The sequence below is a fragment of the Rattus norvegicus genome, chromosome 19, assembly GCF_021556685.1.
Source record: "Rattus norvegicus strain SHRSP/BbbUtx chromosome 19, alternate assembly SHRSP_T2T, whole genome shotgun sequence".
NCBI lineage: Eukaryota > Metazoa > Chordata > Mammalia > Rodentia > Muridae > Rattus > Rattus norvegicus.
Window position 1 is genome coordinate 24,805,907 of NC_141552.1, and position 22,705 is coordinate 24,828,611.

Sequence of the window (22,705 nt, forward strand, 5' to 3'; positions counted from 1 at the left end):
TGGTGTCCACACTTTTACTAGCACCTTAAAGACTTCAACTCTTTCTCCTAAGGAATTTTCTGGCAATTGTCGATTGCTAAGCACATGACTTCATGAGTGTTCCCCTAATACACACCCATGTTGTAACCTACCATGCAGACTATTTCTTGATGTGATTAAAGCACCTGTACATAATGAGACAAGAGAACTTTTGACTGCATATTCAAACTGGTGTGAAATCTCAGAAGTTTTAATGGCTAACATTGGTGAATGTGGACAATTTGAGTTAGGATGAGACATTTTATGGGAAAGATTTGACAGGAAACATTCATTTAGGTGCATAGGAATTACTAAGGTTTTTTATAATCAGGAAAATTTGGCTTTGGAAGCAGGAGATGCTCAGTGGCTCTGCCCCAGGAAAGTCTCCTGGAAAGGGCATCTCAGCTTATGCTCAGTACAGGGAGAACATTAGCAGGGAGGCAAAGTCTGCTCCCCATGACATCTGCTGTCCCTTCTTGGACATTCTATTGTCTCCTAGAGAGTTCTGGCATCCTCTGTGATGTCACCAGTGTTGTAGTGACAACCAGTGCCCTAGTTTCTCTCAGTCCGAGTCTGGCGGTTACAAGCTAAGACATGTTTTTCTGTCTTCGCAAGCGTTTTGGGAGGGGGAACGTCGATTGTGGAGAGACTAGAGTGAAGGAGTCTGGCCTTTCGTCTCAAAGTAATGATGGACAAAGACAGCACTTCTGGGGAATGTGGAGTAAGTTCTGGGCAGTGTATTTTGAGCTTCCTGTCAGGGGGGCTGCAGGCTTAAGCTGACCTTTCTAGCAATGGGCCACAACAACTGGAGCATCTGAAAAGGAATTGAATTTCCACGAATATCACAATTCCTTAAAGTCAAGGATTTCAGAACTTTAGTTTCCCCATCCCCACTGGGAGGATATGGTAAGGCCAATGCTATTATACTGTGAACTTCTGGTCTTTACTTTTCAGTTCATTTGCTCTGTTACATTGATATAATAACACCATCAGTGTTCATGGAGGGTCCACCTTTTCTGAGTTTAGACAGGGCAGCAATGTATCTCACTATCATTGCTTCTTTAAATACAGTGGGTATCTGACAGTAGTAACAGGGAGAGATTGTGCTCCAGGCAATAACCTTATGTTCTTAGACCTTCTCTGATTTCTTCTAACTGGCAGGGTCATCGTTAGCTTTATATATTAGAGGTTGTATGTTACAAACATTTTTCTACAATACCAAAACTATTTGGAACGTTTAGACCAAGATTCAGCCTGTAACCTATTTGCACTTCTGGGGCATTTGGTATTTCACATAGGGACACTGATAAGTCTATTGAACATATCCTCCCTTGGAAATGCATTTTAAATCCAAAGTTGTTGCCTTAGAGTATCAGGGTAGGACATCTGAGTGTCTCCAATCACTCAAGTTTTGTGGATAGTGAATTTATCATCTGAGTTCTGAAGCCACAGGAGTGAGGGTCCTGAAACCAAGCTGTACCCTGTTCAGCTGACAATAATCCTGGAGAAGCCATCTCCATGGTACATGTAAGCACGTGATGTCCGGAATAGGGAACACCTGGTTGCTTACATCTCTTGGTCTCTATAGAGTAGTGGGAGAACTGAGATCCCCTGAGGAGGCCTCTTAAGCATAGACCAATCGCCTAGCAGTGACACTGGGTTCCTGGCTTGTTCTCCTGTTTAGGCCTCACTGAGGTCTATGAACACTCTATGCATTCTTCCCATGCAGGTTCACTTGTGTTCTTCTACCTACAGACGCTGGGAGAGAAACATCATCCCCTGGCACTGACCTAAGCAAGAATCAGGCCATGAAGGAAAAGGAGAGGCTGATTAAAGAGCTGCAGCTCATTACCGAGGAGAGAAATGACCTGAGAGATCGCCTGAGGTTTCTGACAGAGAGATCCATGAAGAACAGGTATGAATCGCTCCAAATGCTCTTGTTTCATTCCTGGGTCTGCAAGGTCACCTTTTTCTTATCCTGTTAAGGTTTTGGGTTCTAGAAAGCTGTGCCTCCCTAACCACCCTGTGCTAAACCTCACCTCCCATATAGTGGAGATTCAGAACCTGACCCTTCCTGAGGAGTGAGATTGAAAATGGACTCATCTGCTTCCATTTATTGAAAAGCAGAACTTGTGGTCTGAATGAAGAATTCGTGGATAAAGTCAGGGAGAGTGAGTTCCCAGTGTGCATTTGCAAAGCCCTTGACAGCTGGTGGCTTTGCAAGATTGTAATTGCAGTGAGTTTCTGGTGAGTCTCTGTACTTGCTAGGCAGGGGACTGAGTGCTGGAAGATCCAGGCAGCAGCCTGGGGTAATATAGGACCCACCCTGAGTTCATATATTCCTAAATGCCGATGTTCATTGTATTCTATCATTTGGGGCCAGGCCACACTTCAGGCCAAATCCATATTATGATGACCTGGAGAGAATGGAGGAGGCGGTCATGTCAATTCTGCACAACTTAGAGATGGAGAACACTGAGGTCCATGAGAACAACCATAAGCTGAAGAAGGAGATTACCTTCTCTAGGTAAGTCCTGGTCAGAAAGGCTATCACTTGTGGAATGGCCATTTCTGACTTTCTTTGTTCTGGATTGGACGGTCTTCAGCTCTGGTTCTATCTCTTGTGCTGTTTACCCATCAGTGTTCCAGGGTCATTAGGACTCAGTTTTCAGTTCCATAAAAGACTGTTCCTCATCCCAGGATTGTCTAGGCATCTTCAGAAGGCTCTAGATAGAACAGTACTGATTGAAGTCAGCAGAAGGTTATTAGGCTGCCCTGGACCTATGGTGTCACACCAGGTTTTACAAAATTCAGTGCGTGGACCACATGGTTAGCATGACCTTCTCTTGGTTCTACTGACCTCCTTTGAGGGTGTTGGCCCACTACTAATTGATGTTGCCCCAATGCATTGGGCTTTCATGGATAGTTGTAGATCCATGTTCTTTCTCAGAGGTGTGGACACTAATTGGTGTCAGGCCAAGCAAACAATTTATTCTTCCCTGAATTAACTCTTTATGGTTTGTGCAGCAGCCTTATATGTATCAAGATGCACGTTATTAAGTCTTCATGGGTATCTGGGACCTGGTAGAGTTAGTGGGACTTGGGAGTAGGAATGGGAGAAAGAGCCAGCATGATCTTACTATGCATACTGTATTTCCAGAAACCTGCTCAGCCAGCTCCTGATGGAGAACACATGTAGGAAGAAGTTGGTCCCTCTAAAGCAGGAGAGCAAGGAGGTACATCTTGATTGTGCACTGAACCAGAAATATTTGGTTGACTTCAACAAGAAAGATAAAGACCATCAACGGACAGAACCAGCATTATCAGGTAGGGACGAGCAGATGTGTTAGCTTAACAATATCTGATAAAATTTGCCAATTTGATACATCTTTGCTTCTCTTACCACCTTTCTAATTTACACTCACAACCAGCCAACCACCTCATGTAATGGAATTGTTCATTGCTCTGCCTATGCACAAGTATTCTAGGAAGTTAACCACTTTTCAGAAACTGAATTATTGTGCAAGCATATTTTGCTGCTCTTTTTGAAGCTGCAGTCTAGAAATGGTGACAGATGAATAACATATCTCATTATTGAATATCCATGTGATAGATTGGATCCTATGTAGAGTTTTGAACAATTTCTTGGTTCTTGAACAATTGAAACTCTGTGGTCATGTGACCTCTTGTGTAGGAAGCACCTTTGGGATAAGAACCAAGTGGAAATGTCAAATTAGTACTTGCATTGGCTTTATCCTTGGTGACATATAGACATCTCCTTTCTTCCTGCAACCCGATGAGGTCTCTTCTTATTGCCCTGTTCTTGGTTTGCACTGGTATAAGTCTGGGTCCCAGATTGGCAGCCCACATTACTGTGTGGCTTGCTGGAGATTTTGCCCTGCCCACAGAGTTAGCAACAATGATATCAGTTAAAAGGTCCATGTCGACTGTCCAATAGAACTGAGGTGGTAGAAGGCAGCATTCTGACAGCTGGCTTGCATTTCCCCACCAAATCAGTGTCTGACAAACTGCCTTCCTCTCCCAGGTCTCAGAAAGTGCAAGAGAGCTGGAATTGGACACACCCCAGTAAGAGAGCTTCCTAAAGAATAAGTTGCTTTCTCAGGAGTCCCTGATGACCAACATCCTGAATGGTAACAACATTTTTTGGATGAGTATTCATCCTCTGCATTAATTTGTCATTTCTTAGAGACCCTAAATTTATATACCACTAAGCCATCCTGACTGATTGAGGTCTTACTCACTTTCTTCTTCAGAAAACAGCACCTGAGAGACAACTTGGGCGACTGCCTTTCATTATGTGTGCTAGAGGAGAAACAGCAATACGTCTGTGCTTCTAAATGTTCGTTAAGAATATGCTTTTAGAAATATTTTTGTTATGATTTTAATTGAAGTTTTCTTTTTGTTGTTTCATATTTATATGTTCTTGTTACTATTTTTACTTTCAAATATTTTTAAATATTTTTATTCATTTTAATCCTGTTTTGTTGTAAAAATGTATTTGTTATGAATAAAAATTGAATTCTATCTCTTGACTCTTAAGATCATCTTTCTTACTCAAGGGTTCTGTCCCTTCCTGTGGACCTAGAACTGACAGCTACAGATGGATCTCTGCATGTTCCATGGAGCCTGGGCTAATAAGTGAATTCAAAGTCACCAAGGGGTACCCAGTGTGACAGTGTCTTTTGTGTGGATAACGTGGCTGTGTCTCTGTCACACACTTTATGATGTAATCACTGACACAATTTACCCAATTGTTAGGGTCCATGTAGTTTTCTGAGAGAGCAGCAGATGCTCTACCCTGTGAGTCATCACCACAGCTCCTGCAGGTGGCTTTTGTTATTCCACATGAGGTGCTGTATTAGGTGGACAGGATCACCTCCAATTAAATAGAGAGATCTCAGGAGATGTGTGTTCACAGGGAAATTACTGAGGCGTGCGTGCTCAACGTGTTAGGTCGTCAGGCATCCCTACAGGGCTCTGGTGTTCCCACTGCTCATTGTGGGTCAGGATCATCCTCCAGCATCACTTAGTTTTCATATTAGAGCAGATCTTTCACCTATTATCAGTGATGACCATATGTATTATGCACATCTGATAATATACAGAATAGAAACTAGCTTCCTGTAGGCCAGATTGGCATAATGAGTTTTTTGAAAATTATTTTAATCTAAGCACTTTAGGGAGGATCCTCAAGAGCATCCATAATGAATGTAGCCTGCAGCTGTGAACACAGGTTTCTTTAGGAGAGCAGGCCTGTGCAGGCCCAGAACCTAGGTGGGAAAGTTCAAGCTACCCTTTTTCCATGGCCAATCTGGGATCATATTGAGAATGTATTTTTTCCAGGTGACTGATTTCCAATTTATGGAATTGATCTAACTTACTGAGAGTGGAGGTGAATCAGAGAGTTAAAGTACAGAAGGAATAATCCAGAATGTCCACAAAAGCTTGCTGTCACCCCAGGGCTTTAAAAGCTCAGCAGCTAGAGAAGCAATGTAGTATTTGGTTATTCTCATGCTTAGGTCTAGTCATTCATTATAAGCTGAACATGACACAAAAAGTGTCATCTGTGTCACAATAGAAACTAGTTGTAACTAGATTCACCACACACTATCACATCGCCACCGTATTTGAGGTTCTCAGTTACTATCTAAGACCCTGGAAGAGGCCTGGGTCTTGCTACACAAACTCATAATTTATGTCTTCATGACACTGTGTGCTTTGTTCTGTTGATGCTACCATTGGCATACAATACCTTGGATACTTTGTGCTGACATCTTTGACATGAGACAATACTTCATGTCATCCTAACCTGAATAAACTGTCCTTAGAGTACAGTGTGGTAGGAGGAGCCTTCTTTTCCTGTGAGATAGCAAAACATTTCCAGTCTTCAGTCAAGTCTGTCAGCCATTGTCCAGTACCTGTCTTGAGATGTCCACCTTTGCAGCTGAGAGTCTTCATCCAGGCTGCTCTGTAATTTTGTAGAAGATTAATAGGTTCCAGCCCTAGGATTTAATTCAATGTGACTGCACTTGCCGAACATGCTCAAAGCCCTGTGATCCACCCTAGCCCTCTGTGCTTTAGAGAAAGAAAATAAAGAACCACATTGCACGTGAAGTTTCTCCTCCAACAAAAGGAGAGCCTGCACAGGGCCTTTAAGTAACTCTAAGCCCCAGCTTCCCCACAGCTCCCTCCATCAATTCCATTATTGGTGTGTTTTCATTACTACTCACTTTCTTCTTTGTGTGGAAAGAATGTGCACCATGTCAGTAAAGTGTGTGTGTGTGTGTGTGTGTGTGTCTGTGTGTGTGTCTGTGTGTGTGTGTGTGTGTAGTCCCTAACGAAAACTGTCAAGGTACATGCAGACTCATGCTAGTGCTGTCCCATGGCACCTTGCAGGGAACACTGAAATGGTGGCCTGCTTTAATACAGCCTAAAACGTGCTATGCATTGTTTTCAGTAAGGGTTTCACGTCATCACCACTACAGAGAGCAGGAAAAGCTTCAGTAGTTATACGTTGCTCTTACCAAGATGAGGCCAAACCTGATCCCATAGACTGTCAGGTAGGATTTTATGGCAGGAAATTAATTTAGGGCTCAAATCAAATCAGGCAATTACAAACAAAGTGAAAAACACAAAGAGTCAAGGCAACCAAGACCTGTGGTTTGGGTTTTTTTTGTTTTTTTGTTTGTTTGTTTGTTTGTTTGTTTTGTTGTTTGTTTCTTTTTTTGTATTTTTGTTGAAAAGATCCACCACATAGGCAACTCCTCCACAAACAAACTGCACACCATAGACAATACTTAAGTTGACATAATTAGAAATGGAAAGAGGGATCTAACAATAGAAAATGAACAAATTCAACAAACATTAGGTCTTATCTCAGAGGCCTTTACTCAAGAAAACTGAAAATCTATTTGATATTGGTATTTTCTAGACAGATAACAACTACGAACATAAACACAGATCTGGGAAGGTACATGGATAATTCTCAGAAGAAAATAGATACAGTCAGTATAGTTTGCCCCTCCAAAAATTAAAAAGTGAAATTTCAGGCCATATGGCTTTAATGCAGAATCCTATCAGACTTTTAATGAAGACCTAATAACAATAGTGCTTCAATTATTCCACTATATTGAAAGAGAAGGAACGATGTGAAACTCCTTCTCTGAGGCCATAATCAACCTGGTGTCTAAACCACACAAGGAACTCCCTACAGAGAGTATAAGCAAGCCAGGGTGCCAGGGGGGGGTGCTCATGGTGGGAGGGACTAGCAGAGGTGCTGTGGCCTTGGTGTGCACAGGCTTAGGGCTGGGGCAGGGTGCGTGGTGAGTGTCTGTGGCCACTTGAGCTGGGTCCCAGTGGATGCCCAGGGAGGTCACAGGCCAGTTGTGCATCTTCTACCTGTCTGCAGGTCTTCTGGCCCAGCCAAGCACAGCCTTCAACCTGGATATCCACAAGGACAATGACATCAGGAAATCGGGGAATCCCCTGAGCCTCTCTGGCTTCTTTGGCCCTGCACTTGCAGTTGCAGCCAGAGGAAAGCAGCTGTGAGTTCCCCAACTCTTCCCAACCTCTCAGGTCTCCATGCTTTCCCACTCCAGAGAGGAGGAGGGCAGGGCGAGCTCTGCTGCTGCTTGTTCCATGCACCCAAAGCCTATCTTGTGGCTGGAGGTCACTGCTTGCCCCTGACCCTGCCCCTGACCATGAACTTGCCCCTCCCCCTACTCCTGACCCTGCCTCTGCCCTAGGCACCTAGGGGAAGTGAGGAGAGCCTAAGGGACAGACTCCAGGCCAGGACCCCCAGAGACTTGTGTCGCCCATTTCCTAGAAGTGTTATCCTCAATTCTCCACACTGGGTTTCCTTTGCAGGAAAATGGCAGGTGGAGGGCTTTGCTGAGCCTGGGATAGTGGTGGGACTTATGATTGAGGGAAGTCTTTCAGGAAGATGGAGGCCTTTCTCAAACTCTCTGAAATCAGGTACCTTCCCTGATTTGAGCGCCCTGGGGAAGTTGGGAAGCCACTTTCCCTGTCCTGTGTGACTTTCCCTGCATAGTGAGCTCTCCTGCAGGAGATGATTTCACATGCTTCTTTAAAAGCATCTGTTCCTCAGATCTAGCTCAGCTGTGAAAACAGGCTTCTTCAAGTCAGGGTGAGAGCTGCCCCTCCCAGCTCAGAGCTACAACTCCATAGGATCCTCCAGTCACAATGCTGGGTGGGTCCCATGGACGAGTTAGAGCAAAGTGCCCCTTCTGAGAGTTGACTTCTGAGAAGAACAGTCCTGAGAGAACAAAGTGCATCCCAGGGGAGAAAAGAGGCCTGAATGATTTTAAATTGGAGAAAAACCCCATATCCACCATCTAACAACGTTAGGGTTTGTGCATGTGTGGACTTCAGAACCTTAAGGTCAGATTTTCTGATAACAGCTGCTAGGTGAAGCTGAAGTCTGCAGTGGGTGGGATTGTCCCAGGCAGGGAGGGAATCTGACTCTGCAGGCCTGGCCAGCTTCTTCATTCTCCTGAAACTAAATGTTGGTCAGCTGTAAATCTGAAGTGAGAGTTGGTTTTTGTCAACAAAAAGGATGACATTTCAAGTCTCACACACTATGTGAGACACATATTTACCCACGGGGGATTTGAACTCACTTCTATAGAAGTGACTGGGAGCCAACAGAGGGAAACATTCTCACCTTTAGCATTCTGTCTGTATCAGAGACGACAGGGACTGAATTCCTGGACAGACATGGCCAAGCAGACACACCGTGTAATGGGGGAAAACTGAGGTAAGAAATGTCCTGGGGACAGTGATTTCAGATTGTGCCTTTAGCCAGGAATATCTGTTGCCATTAAGGCAAGTGGCCTTGGGCCTCCTAACTTGTCACTACGTCAGGGTGTCTCTGCTCTCACACCTGCATCAGGATCTTCTTAGATGAAGGCCTCTCTTTAAAAAAAAAAATAAAAGTGTATATAATGCAATGTTTCTCAAACTCTGGGCCATGACCACTCACAAAGATTGTATATCAGATACCTTGCATATTATGACTTATAAGAGTAGCAATATTACTTATGAAGTAGTAATGAAATAATTTCATGGTGGGAGTCATCACAGCATGAAGCGCTGTATTACAGGTGTGCAGCACTAGGAGTGTTGAGAACCACTGCCATAGAAGCTGACACATGGGAGCAGACCAGAAAATATTCCTCCATTCATATAACAATTAAAACCCTAAATGCACAGATCAAAGAAAGAATATTAAAAGGGGTAAGGTATAAATATGCAGTAACAAATGAATTCATACCTATCTGAATTACACCAGACTTCTCAACAGAGACTCCAAAAGCCAGGAAATCCTGAACAGATGTAATGCAGACCCAGGATCCTATACCCAGCATAATTCTCAATCATCATGAATGGAGAAACCAAGATATTTCATGAGAAATCCAAATTTAAACAATATTTTTCTCTAAGACACCATAACAGATGATAATAGGAGGAAACTCAAAGACAATGAGCTAAACTATACCCCCAAAAAGCAAGAAATTAATCACCTCGAAATAATTTCAAAAAGAAAAAAAGACAAGCACACAAACATAATTTCACCCACAATCAGAAAAAGAAGGGAAAGCAGCAATCATTGGTCTTTAATATCTAACCAGACCCTCTGTCACCAATCCCCCAGCTCCTAGGGACCACTTTTGCCAGCCAAAGTGTATACAAGAATGGGTCTATGGTTCTAGGTCACTGTGTAGAAGAGGATTGATTGACTTCCCTGGCATTAATGCAGTGGTAGGCCCTTGGCTCTTGTGAAACCTGTTGCCCACCAAATAGGGATCCTAGAGGTGTGAGGTGGGAATGGGTATGTGTGGCCAGGGAGCACTGTCACATAGGCAAAGCTGAGCAGAAATGGGAAGTGAGGCTTGATGAGGGGATACTGGAAAGAGGGCCACAGTTAAAATATAAGTAAATAAAATAACAAATTAATAAAATAGCCAAAAATAAAATAAATAGTAAAAAGGTAAAACAAAAATTAAACCAAAACAAAACAAAAGAATCCCCTGTAGTGTATTGGCCTAATTCTGCTTGTATTTTAATTCTAATTTGGAGAACTCAAGACTGGCTAACCCCCCAAAACTGACCCTGCTCCCAGTTAACTGTGATTATAAAGAAGCCAACAGCCAACAGCTGCACAGCAGAGAGATGGGGGAGGGGAGCTTTGAGGGCTTTGCTAGAGAGGATCATGAGGAGGGAAGAAGGAAGAAGAAGCTGCCAGAGAATAAAGGAAGAACTTGTGTGATGGAGAGGGGAGAGGAAGAGGACAGCAGCCATGGTTAAGGGAGAGGAGAGCCTGGTCCTGAGGGCTGTCCAAGGGGAACAAAGAGCAGCCAAGATGCTACACAGTCAGTAAGAGTTGAGAGCTATTGTTTGGAAAGTAGATCTGATACCATGGAGGGCAGCAGCTGCCCAGCTACTGTACTGACTAATGCATACTAAAAATAAATTTAACAAAATATAACCAGTAAGACAGCTCTCTAGAGGATCCTAAAAGGAATACTTTAGTTTGAGGGAAGGATAAAATACCAGAGAACACAGGAGATAAATTAACAAAAGTAGGACAGTTAATCAAAGAAGGTGGTGAAAACCAGAAAAATTAACAAAATGACAAAATTTAATACACAGGTTTAGATAACAATTACATATCACTAAACTCTGTATCTAGGATGGTGGGGCATGAATTCTGACATGGACTGAACTCAGAAAGGTGGGGTTGGGAGAAACATGTCTGGTTAAATAGTCCACCAGGTTCACATTGTGTCAATGTGATTTAATCTAAGGACAAAGAAGTGGAGCATCTCTCATGGCTTTCTTCTAACCCCTTGTAAGGATCACTTGGGTGTGGCCTCAGTACTTCATAATTCTTGCTAGGTCGGCGAAACTCAAGGAAGCTTGAGATTGTCATAGCACAGTATTAGGCTAGATATACTGAGTAGATGATACTAAGTTGTTCAGATGGTGATACCCATTTGCATGTGTTCTTAATGTGGACCTAAGGAAAGAGAGATCAAGGTCATTAGAATTGAAAATCATTCCCAGTCCTTTTCTACCATGCCAGACTGAAAGGCTGGTAGGGAGAAAGTGGTAAATAATAAAGAATTAATAGATGATGCTTTGAATGAAGGGTTGGTTTTTGTGCTGGTTTTAGAGAGGGTCTCAAGTATCACATGTTGCCCTCTCCCTGGCTGGCCCGGTTCACTTTGAACTCAGATAAACCTGCTTCCACATCCCAATAGATAGTCTTACAAGAGGGGCCTCTGAGATCTCTGAGGACAGCATTAGCCTTTGACAGTTGAGGTGTGTAACCCACAACTATAGTTTTCGCCACGTTTTTCCATGTCCACCAGCTATTTCAGATTGTTGCTGTTCTATGCCTGACAATCAAGGACACAGAAAAATAACCTGATACAGAGCAAGGACATGGTGATCACATCCTTTCCTGTTTTCTATGTTCTAGATGAGTTTCGTTAAAATTCCAATATTGCAGAAAGCTTTATATAGGACCCAACATATTAAGGGTCACTATGCACTGTTCTATCTAAAATGGCCTAATCAGAACTGACTACCAGCAACACTTCCTGCGAACTTCCTATGAGAAGCTTAAGTTTTTTGTGTTTTTCTCTTTTTCTTTTCTTTCTTTCTTTCTTTCTTTCTTTCTTTCTTTCTTTCTTTCTTTCTTTAGCTTCATAAGTTTAGAGGAATGTATTTTGGGCAACCGTTCTGCCCCTAATATCTTAGCTATGGATGTGATCAATCAGTGTTAGTGTATGCATTCAATAAAATGTCCATTTTTGACTAAGGTAGATGCTTCTGTGTTTTGTGGGGTGACCCACTGTCAATGTCTAGTGAATTGGGGGCCCTGGGTATGGTCGCATATCACCAGGACACAGGGGGCACAGAGCAAAGGCAGAAGAAACTGCACGCAGTTGTAAGATTTATTAGTCCTTATAATGCTAGGAATATGCAGTAATACAATTTTCATTTTGTCAAGATACCATAAGATCATTATTCCCAGGATACCAGGAACAATTGAGGGAAGACTAAACAAAGAAATACGAATAAACAAAAGCTTCTTCTCAAAATATTCATATAACAAATCACCTCTCTTATTATAATCAAAATATACTCATCATTACCAAGAGAGCGTTAGAACCGCTTCCACAGAAACGGGACACAGCAGAACATAGTTTAAGGCCAAGTGACAGAAACATTTTATTCTCCAGGGTGGCATTCCAGCTCTACTTGAATCTGTCACCAGGCCTTTCTTGACCCTGCCTGGGAGCTGCATCTCTATGTCTTAACAATTCCTTCTTTTTTCTTTTGTTTTAAAAGAAACACTATCCATGACATAGCTACATGTCCTTGTAGGGGTTTAGTCATGTAAAAATAAAGCAACATAATATACAATGTACATAAGATTATACCAAAACTAGCTCCTCCCAAGCTATGGAAAATCCTTTGAAGCCAAGCCTTGGGATCTAATCCTGTCAATTGATCAGCCAATAATTTAGCTATTTCCATAGGGGTAGTATCTTCTAGCTGTTTACCAAAAGACAGCATCGTATCGTATTTCATTGAGCATCATATTTCAAGGCATTAATTACTTTTGTAGCACTTTCATCACCTTCTAAATAGGCTTGAATTAACTTCCAATCATGTTCTGTATCATTATCCATATATTTATTAACACAAAAGTAGTAGGATTTCAATCATATCTTAAATCCTCATATTTTTCCAAAGATAACATCTTTCGACCCAACCATTCTACTGTTTGTTTTGAAATACCTACTTGATGTTGAAGTCTAATATCAATTTTAGTTTGCACTATCCATAACTCATGCGAATCTTTATGCCAGTCTTCAACAAAATGCTTTGTCTCAATAGGTGTTTTTAATGCTATGCTGGAAACCGCTGTAAAAGTAGAAACAGAAATAAGGCTAACTATAGTCGCAACAATGACTCCAAGAATTCTTTTACTTCTCTTCAGCAGAGTATTAAAAAAAAACAATAATGACATGATTAAGGGGATCTTGAGACCAATGACATCCCAAATTAACAGGCATCAAGAGAAATATTTTTGCTGCATATAATAATAGAATCTTGATTCATACTAAACTGAACAGATGAATTAATACATGAATACAAATGACAGCTAATATAAGCAAATCCATTATTAAAATTAAATATACATATTAAAAATAAATATGGCATAGTGTTAAGCTTTTCTTTCTTAAACATCGTAAAATTATACTGAGAGGCAGATTGAGCAGGCCAAGAAAAGCTTCCATTAGCAAGCACACCTTCTTTTAATGCAGTGACAGTCTTCCACAAATGAGCTTGAAACTCAGTAGGATCTTCCACAGAGGCCAGTCGAACATCAGCAATGCCTCCATCTCCACATTCCATCAGCAAGCATCCATTAAGGCTTTCATTCTCCTCTCAGTTCATCCTGGTAACATTTGACAAATCACAAGTGGTAACATTCCATTCTGAACATGTATTAATGATTGGCCATAAGGACCCCAATTTATTCATTTATCTTCAATAATTTTTCCAAACATGCCAGGGCAATATTTCCAATTGCATGGGAGATATTTTAAGCCTGTATAAGTAAACCGAGCACAAATAGAATATACTGGCTGGCTAACAAATGTAATGTTATTCCAATTTTGGTTATAGACAAAGCTGTCAATCCTGGAGCTTGTAACAATTATTCCTGGTAATAGCCAATTTTAATAACCCATTTGTAGGCCTGGTCTCTTTCCTAAACACAAAGGCATCTTTAAACCAGCATAAGGAAAATTATACAGAGCTCCATCATATCTATTCAAAAAGTCAAATTATTCCGAAGAGATGATAAAATGCTTGGGGTGGTGTATAAAACCACATCTGTTTCCCCCCAATTAGCAGGTTCAAATAAAGGTGGACAAGGAATATAAGCCTGATAACTCGCATTGGCTGCAGCAGAAGAAACCGTGAGTAAAACACACACTGCTAACAATACGTGCTCAGCAGTAAAGGACTTTCCTGTAGGAGACAACATTTTTTCCTTTCAGTGCTTAATCGCTTCACGTGACCCCACACAGGTAATGGGGTTGTCACTGCATGGATCCTTATCCATTGTCATTTCTTGACACTAAGAGAAGCCAGGGCCTCAGTAATGGAGGACACCTCCTTCGTCTCGGGAGAATATCCATTAGGAGAAAATGTAGCTGGTTTAACTGGATTCCTTTGAGGGTAGGGTGCGGTTCTTATCATTCTGGGCTTGGATCCATCTCCCGGGTAACCAGAATTGTCTCCCATCCTGTAATGAGACAAAACCCTCTCCCCTGTATACAATGATGTCCCTTCCTGCCATTCAGCATCTCCGACAATTTTATCCATACTGTCTGTTCGATGCCTTCTGGGGGAAGTTCAACAAAGTGTCTATCGGCTCTTGATATAACTTCACTTTGTGGTAAATTAAGAAAATTAATAACATATAATGCTTGTGCCAATATAGCTCTGGGACTGGTCTGCAAACTCCATTCAGGCTGCATAAGGTCATCTCTTTTCCTCCTTTTTGATTTTATAATTTGTCATTTCAGGGTATGGTGAACCCTTTCAACAAAAGCTTGTCCTGGTGAATTGTGTTCTATATGAGTAATATGTACAATATGATATCGTTGATAAAATTGTTTAAATTGATAAGAAATATATGGTGGTCCATTATCAGTTTTAATTTTAGAGGACAGTCCCATAACAGCAAAATTTCCAATAGATGCTGTATAACATGAGCAGTGCGTACTCCTGGCAATGGTGTAGCCAATACAAATTTTGAAACATTATCTATGCTTACATGTATATATGAAAGGCAACCAAACTCAGAAATATGGGTTCCATCCATCTGCCACGATGTATTAGGTTGCATTCTTCTGGGATTAATTTCAGATGGAATACATTTTATAAGTGAAGGCTCACAAATACGACAATTAGCAATAATTTGTTTGGCTTCAGAATAGGGAACCTTATATTTAATATGCAAATATCCTGCATTGGCATGATTATGACTGTTTTCTTCTGGGGTAGCAAATGCCACTAATTGATCTACCATATGATTGCCATGTGTTAAAGATCCTGGCAATTTTGAATGTAATCTAATATGTGCAATGAATATTCTAGAGTTTCATAATAACAATAGTCCTTTAATATGTGAGCATAACATTTAATATCGGCTTAGATGTAGAAACAACAGCAGTCGCAATATTCTGTACTACTCCTACAACATAAGCGGACTCAGCTATAATACTTTTACATCATGAGTAAATTCCTGCAATACATTAATTACGGCTAATAATTCATTTTGTTGTACTGACCCAAAAGAAGATTCTTGTACCCAAAATATATCTTTGTTCCAATAAGCCATCTTGGTCTTAGAGCCATCTAAACACAGCAACAGCAGATGGTAATGGATCAACAGAAATTAGTGCATTTATCAAGTTCATGAAGTTTATAGTTGGGGAACTTGTTAAGATTAAGAAACCTCATAACATACAGAACATAACAGGGTATGTGACCAGCACCTCACAGTTCAATGTCAGGTTTTTTTGTTTTTTGTTTGTTTGTTGGCATCCATGATGTGGAGGCATATTACAGAACAATAGGAAAGAGCTGGTTGCTGTGTAACAAATTCGCTGCTGTTAAGGTAGCTATGGGGGCAAGACCTCAGCAGTAGCCCTTAAGATGGGAAGGAGATGATGTGTTTGATAACTGAAAGGAGCTGCCTCAGCTGTGTTTCTCTGCCTGCTCAGTGCCCATTCAACATCACTCTGTCCCTGAAGAGGAACTCAAGGTCTGCCCCCTGCTGCCTGTGAGCCAGGAAGAGGCACAGAAAGGCAAGGCCACAGCGCTGGTTTCCAATTACTCAGTAATGCCGGATTTCCAACAATGTACTCCTATACACAATTACAGTGTGGTAAATTACAATAGATACTAATCATTTCTTACATAGGGCAGCAGTTGATTGACTACAACTAATTCTACTAAAAAAAAAGAAACCTGGCTCTTGTGGAAATATACAAAGAAATATCTACGATGGTGGGGAACAAATTCTGCCATGGACTGAACTCAGAAAGGTGGGGTTGGGAGAAAGATGCAAGGTTAAATAGCCCACCAGGTTCACATTGTGTCACTCAATTTAATCTAAGGACAAAGAAGTGCAGTATCTCTGATGATTTACTCTAACCCCTTGAAAGGATCCCTGGATATTGGCCTCAGTACATCACACTTCTTGATGGGGCAACAACACACAAGGAAGCTTGAGATTGTCATAGGCACAGTATTATGCTACATATACAGAGTAGATAATACTAAGATGTTCAGATAGTGATATCCATTTGTATGCACTCTTAATGTGTATGCAAGAAAATGGAGATCAAGTTCCTTAGAATAGAAAGATCAGTTCCACTTTTTTCCTAACATTCCAAACTGAACGACTGGTAGGGAGAGAATGGCAGATAATCGAGAATTCGTAGATGACGCTTTGAATGAAGTGTGGGTTTCTATGCTGGTTTTAGACAGGGTCTCAAGTATCACAAGTTACCTCTACCTGGCTGGCCAGGTTCTCTTTGAGCTCAGATAAACCTCCTTCCACTTTGCGATACATAGGCTTACAAGAGTGGCCTCCAAGGACTGTGAGGACAGCATTAGTCTTTGACAGTTGAGGTGTGTAACCCACAATTATAGTTTTAGCCACGATTTCCCATGTCTACCAGCTATTTCAGATTGTTGCTGTTCTATGCCTGACAATCAAGGATGCAGAAAAATGACCTGATTCAGAGCAAGGACATGGTGATCACATCCTTGCCTCTTCTGTATGTTCTGGATGAGGTTTGTTAAAATTCCAATATTGCAAAAAGCTTTCTAAAGGCCCATCACATTAAGGGTCACTATGCACTGTTCTATCTAAAATGGCCCAATCAGAACTGACTCCCATAAAACACTTCCTGCAATCTTCATATGAGAAGCTTGAGCTTTTTGTTTTGACTTTTTCTTTTCTCTTTCTTTCCTATTTTTGCTATATATGTTGAGAGAAAGATAGTTAAGGCCATGAATTTGCCCACAAAATTTGAACTATGGATGTGATCAATCAGTGTTAATGTGTGCATTCTATAAAGTATTCATTATTTACTATGATAGGTGGTTTTGTGTTTGGTGGGGTGGCCATTTCCCAGTGTACAGGTGCTGGGACCTTGCTCTATCCACTTAATGGATAAGCACCATTTAGCAGTTTATGTGCATCCCCTATATCTCTTGACTATTTTATTTTTCTGATAAAAGCACATGATGTATCTTACTCAGGCCTGTGATCAGTGCTCCTTTGGCGACATTGGTACAGAGAGGAGAACCCCACAAGCAGCATGAGGTTCCCTTCACTCGTGGTCCCAATATTGCACTTTCCTCTGCCAACTGGTCTCCACACTTTTCCTAGCACCATAAAGACTTCAACTCTTTCAACTAAGGAATTTTCTGGCAATTGTCGATTGCTAAGCACATGACTTCATGAGTGTTCCCCTAACACACGCCCATGTTGTAACCTACCATGCAGACTATTTCTTGATGTGATATAAAGCACCTGTACATAATGAGACAGGAGAACTTTTGACTGCATATTCAAGCTGGTAAGAAATCTCAGGAAGTTTTAATGGCTAACATTGGTGAATGAGGACAATTTGAGTTAGTGAGACATTTTGGGGCAAGATATGGAAGGAAATATTCATTTAGATGCATAGGAATTACTAAGGTTTTTTTATAATCAAGCCTAGAGGAAAATTTGGCTTTGGAAGCAGGAGATGCTCAGTGGCTCTGCCCCAGGAAAGTCTCCTGGAAAGGGCACCTCTGCTTATGCTCAGTACAGGGAGAACATTAGCAGGGAGGCAAAGTCTGCTCCCCATGACATCAGCTGTCCCTTCTTGGACATTCTATTGTCTCCTAGTGAGTTCTAGCATCCTCTGTGATGTCACCAGTGTTGTAGTGACAACCAGTGCCCTAGTTTCTCTCAGTCTGAGTCTGGCGGTTACAAGCTAAGACATGTTTTCCCGTCTTCGCAAGCTTTTTGGGAGGGGGAACGTCGATTCTGAAGAGACTAGAGTGAAGGAGTCTGGCCTTTCGTCTCAAAGTAATGATGGAGAAAGACAGCACTTCTGGGGAATGTGGAGTAAGTTCTGGGCAGTGTATTTTGAGCTTCCTGTCAAGGGGGCTGCAGGCTTAAGCTGACCTTTCTAGCAATGGGCCACAACAACTGGAGCATCTGAAAAGGAATTGAATTTCCATGAATATCACAATTCCTTAAAGTCAAGGATTTCAGAACTTTAGTTTCCCCATCCCCACTGGGAGGATATGGTAAGGCCAATGCTATTATACTGTGAACTTCTGGTCTTTACTTTTCAGTTCATTTGCTCTGTTACATTGATATAATAACACCATCAGTGTTCATGGAGGGTCCACCTTTTCTGAGTTTAGACAGGGCAGCAATGTATTTCACTATCATTGCTTCTTTAAATACAGTGGGTATCTGGCAGTAGTAACAGGGAGAGATTGTGCTCCAGGCAATAACCTTATGTTCTTAGACCTTCTCTAATTTCTTCTAACTGGCACGGTCATCGTTTGCTTTATATATTAGAGGTTGTATGTTACAAAAATTTTTCTACAATACCAAAACTATTTGGAATGTGTAGACCAAGATTCAGCCTGTAACCTATTCGCACTTCTGGGGCATTTGGTATTTCACATAGGGACACTGATAAGTCTGTTGAACATATCCTCCCTGGAAATGCGTTTTAAATCCAAAGTTGTTGGCTTAGAGTATCAGGGTAGGACATCTGAGTGTCTCCAATCACTCAAGTTTTGTGGATGGTGAATTTATCATCTGAGTTCTGAAGCCACAGGGGTGAGGGTCCTGAAACCAAGCTGTACCCTGTTCAGCTGATAATAATCCTGGAGAAGCCATCTCCATGGTACATGTAAGCACGTGATGTCCGGAATAGGGAACACCTGGCTGCTTACATCTCTTGGTCTCTATAGAGTAGTGGGAGAACTGAGATCCCCTGAGGAGGTCTCTTAAGCATAGAACAAGCGCCTAGCAGTGACACTGGGTTCCTGACTTGTTCTCCTGTTTAGGCCTCACTGAGGTCTATGAACACTCTATGCATTCTCCCCATGCAGGTTCACTTGTGTTCTTCTACCTACAGACTCTGGGAGAGAAACATCATCCCCTGGCACTGACCTAAGCAAGAATCAGGCCATGAAGGAAAAGGAGAGGCTGATTAAAGAGCTGCAGCTCATTACCGAGGAGAGAAATGACCTGAGAGATCGCCTGAGGTTTCTGACAGAGAGATCCATGAAGAACAGGTATGAATTGCTCCAAATGCTCTTGTTTCATTCCTGGGTCTGCAAGATCACGTTTTTCTTATCCTGTTAAGGTTTTGGGTTCTAGAAAGCTGTACCTCCCTAACCACCCTGTGCTAAACCTCACCTCCCATATAGTGGAGATTCAGAACCTGACCCTGAGGAGTGAGATTGAAAATGGACTCATCTGCTTCCATTTATTTAAAAGCAGAACTTGTGGTCTGAATGAAGAATTCAGGGATAAAGTCAGGGAGAGTGAGTTCCCAGTGTGCATTTGCAAAGCCCTTGACAGCTGGTGGCTTTGCAAGATTGTAATTGCAGTGAGTTTATGGTGAGTCTCTGTACTTGCTAGGCAGGGGACTGAGTGCTGGAAGATCCAGGCAGCAGCCTGGGGTAATGTAGGACCCACCCTGAGTTCATATATTCCTAAATGCCGATGTTCATTGTATTCTATCATTTGGGGCCAGGCCACACTTCAGGCCAAATCCATATTATGAAGACCTGGAGAGAATGGAGGAGGCGGTCATGTCAATTCTGCACAACTTAGAGATGGAGAACACTGAGGTCCATGAGAACAACCATAAGCTGAAGAAGGAGATTACCTTCTCTAGGTAAGTCCTGGTCAGAAAGGCTATCACTTGTGGAATGGCCATTTCTGACTTTCTTTGTTCTGGATTGGACGGTCTTCAGCTCTGGTTCTATCTCTTGTGCTGTTTACACATCAGTGTGCCAGGGTCATTAGGACTCAGTTTTCAGTTCCATAAAAGACTGTTCCTCATCCCAGGATTGTCTAGGCATCTTCAGAAGGCTCTAGAGAGAACAGTACTGATTGAAGTCAGCAGAAGGTTATTAGGCTGACCTGGACCTATGGTGTCACACCAGGTTTTACAAAATTCAGTGCGTGGACCACATGGTTAGCATGACCTTCTCTTGATTCTACTGACCTCCTTTGAGGGTGTTGGCCCAGTACTAATTGATGTTGCCCCCATGCATTGGGCTTTCATGGATAGTTGTAGATCCATGTTCTTTCTCAGAGGTGTGGACTCTAATTGGTGTCAGGCCAAGCAAACAATTTATTCTTCCCCGAATTAACTTTTTATGGTTTGTGCAGCAGCCTTATATGTATCAAGATGCACTTTATTAATTCTTCATGGGTATCTGGGACCTGATAGAGTTAGTCGGACTTGGGAGTAGGAATGGGAGAAAGGGCCAGCATGATCTTACTATGCAGACTGTATTTCCAGAAACCTGCTCAGCCAGCTCCTGATGGAGAACACATGTAGGAAGAAGTTGGTCCCACTGAAGCAGGAGAACAAGGAGGTACATCTTGATTGTGCACTGAACCAGAAATATTTGGTTGACTTCAACAAGAAAGATAAAGACCATCAACGGCCAGAACCAGCATTATCAGGTAGGGACGAGCAGATGTGTTAGCTTAACAATATCTGATAAAATTTGCCAATTTGATACATCTTTGCTTCTCTTACCACCTTTCTAATTTACACTCACAACCAGCCAACCACCTCATGTAATGGAATTGTTCATTGCTCTGCCTATGCACAAGTATTCTAGGAAGTTAACCACTTTTCAGAAACTGAATTATTGTGCAAGCATATTTTGCTGCTCTTTTTGAAGCTGCAGTCTAGAAATGGTGACAGATGAATAACATATCCCATTATTGCATATCCATGTGATACATTGGATCCCATGTAGAGTTTTGAACAATTTCTTGGTTCTTTGACAAATGACACTCTGTGGTCATGTGATCTCTTGTGTAGGAAGCACCTTTGGGATAAGAACCAAGTGCAAATGTCAAATTAGTACTTGTCATTGGCTTTAACCTTGGTGACATATGGACATCTCCTTTCTTCCTGCAACCCGATGAGGTCTTTTCCCATTGCCCTGTTCTTGGTTTGCACTGGTATAAGTCTGGGTCCCATATTGGCAGCCCACATTACTGTGAGGCTCTCTGGAGATTTTGCCCTTCCCAAAGAGTTAGCAACAATGATATCAGTTAAAAGGTCCATGTCGACTGTCCAATAGAACTGAGGTGGTAGAAGGCAGCATTCTGACAGGTGGCTTGCATTTCCCCACCAAATCAGTGTCTGAAAAACTGCCTTCCTCCAGGTCTCAGAAAGTGCAAGAGAGCTGGAATTGGACACACAGCAGTAAGAGAGCTTCCTGAAGAATAAGTTGCTTTCTCAGGAGTCCCTGATGACCAACATCCTGAATGGTAACAACATTTTTTGGATGAGTATTCATCCTCTGAGTTAATTTGTCATTTCTTAGAGACGCTAAATTTATATACCATACTAAGCCATCCTGACTGATTGAGGTCTTACTCACTTTCTTCTTCAGAAAACAGCACTTGAGAGACAACTTGGGGGACCGCCTTTCATTATGTGTGCTAGAGGAGAAACAGCAATACGTCTGTGCTTCTAAATGTTCGTTAAGAATATGCTTTTAGAAATATTTTTGTTATGATTTTAATTGAAGTTTTCTTTTTGTTGTTTCATATTTATATGTTCTTCTTACTATTTTTACTTTCAAATATTTTTAAATATTTTTATTCATTTTAATCCTGTTTTTTGTAAAAATGTATTTGTTATGAATAAAAATTGAATTCTATCTCTTGACTCTTAAGACCATCATTCTTATTCAAGGGTTCTGTCCCTTCCTGTGGACTTAGAACTGACAGCTACAGATGGATCTCTGCATTTTCCATGGAGCCTGGGCTAATAAGTGAATTCAAAGTCACCAAGGTGTACCCAGTGTGACAGTGTCTTTTGTGTGGATAATGTGGCTGTGTCTCGGACACACACTTTGTGATGTAATCACTGACACACTTTACTCAATTGTTAGCGTCCATGTGGTTCTTCTGAGAGAGCAGCAGATGCTCTACCCTGTGAGTCGTCACCACAGCTCCTGCAGGTGGCTTTTGTTACTCCACATGAGGTGCTGTGTTAGGTGGACAGGATCACCTCCAATTAAATAGAGAGATCTCAGGAGATGTGTGTTCACAGGGAACTTACTGAGCCGTGCGTGCTCAACGTGTTAGGTTGTCAGGCATCCCTACAGGGCTCTGGTGTTCCCACTGCTCATTGTGGGTCAGGATCATCCTCCAGTATCACTTAGTTTTCATATTAGAGCAGATCTTTCACCATATATCAGTGATGACCATATGTATTATACACATCTGATAAAATACAGAATAGAAACTAGCTTCTTGTAGGCC

At 41.7% G+C, this 22,705-nt stretch overlaps 1 protein-coding gene across 2 annotated transcripts; it reads left to right on the top strand.

Moving 5' to 3' along the window:
• Positions 1-567: 567 nt before the first annotated feature.
• Positions 568-22,098, top strand: LOC147999218 (disks large homolog 5-like). Of its 2 annotated transcripts, none has more exons than XM_087596282.1 (6): positions 568-739; positions 1,774-1,933; positions 19,938-20,081; positions 20,715-20,881; positions 21,598-21,703; positions 21,829-22,098. In XM_087596282.1, exons 1-5 carry the CDS (start codon positions 613-615, stop codon positions 21,660-21,662), a joined length of 663 nt encoding a protein of 220 aa, XP_087452408.1. In that variant the 5' UTR covers positions 568-612; the 3' UTR covers positions 21,663-21,703; positions 21,829-22,098. The 2 variants fall into 2 exon arrangements, with proteins under 2 accessions (XP_087452408.1, XP_087452407.1); XM_087596281.1 differs by lacking the exons at positions 568-739; positions 1,774-1,933 and adding exons at positions 18,124-18,280; positions 19,314-19,473.
• Positions 22,099-22,705: the final 607 nt, after the last annotated feature.

Coding starts and splice junctions, on each gene's coding strand:
- LOC147999218 (XM_087596282.1), top strand. CDS start 613: ATGTTTTTCTGTCTTCGCAAGCGTTTTGGGAGGGGGAACGTCGATTGT. Junction 1,934..19,937: donor GAGAGATCCATGAAGAACAG/GTATGAATCGCT, acceptor ATTTGGGGCCAG/GCCACACTTCAGGCCAAATC. Junction 20,082..20,714: donor AAGGAGATTACCTTCTCTAG/GTAAGTCCTGGT, acceptor CTGTATTTCCAG/AAACCTGCTCAGCCAGCTCC.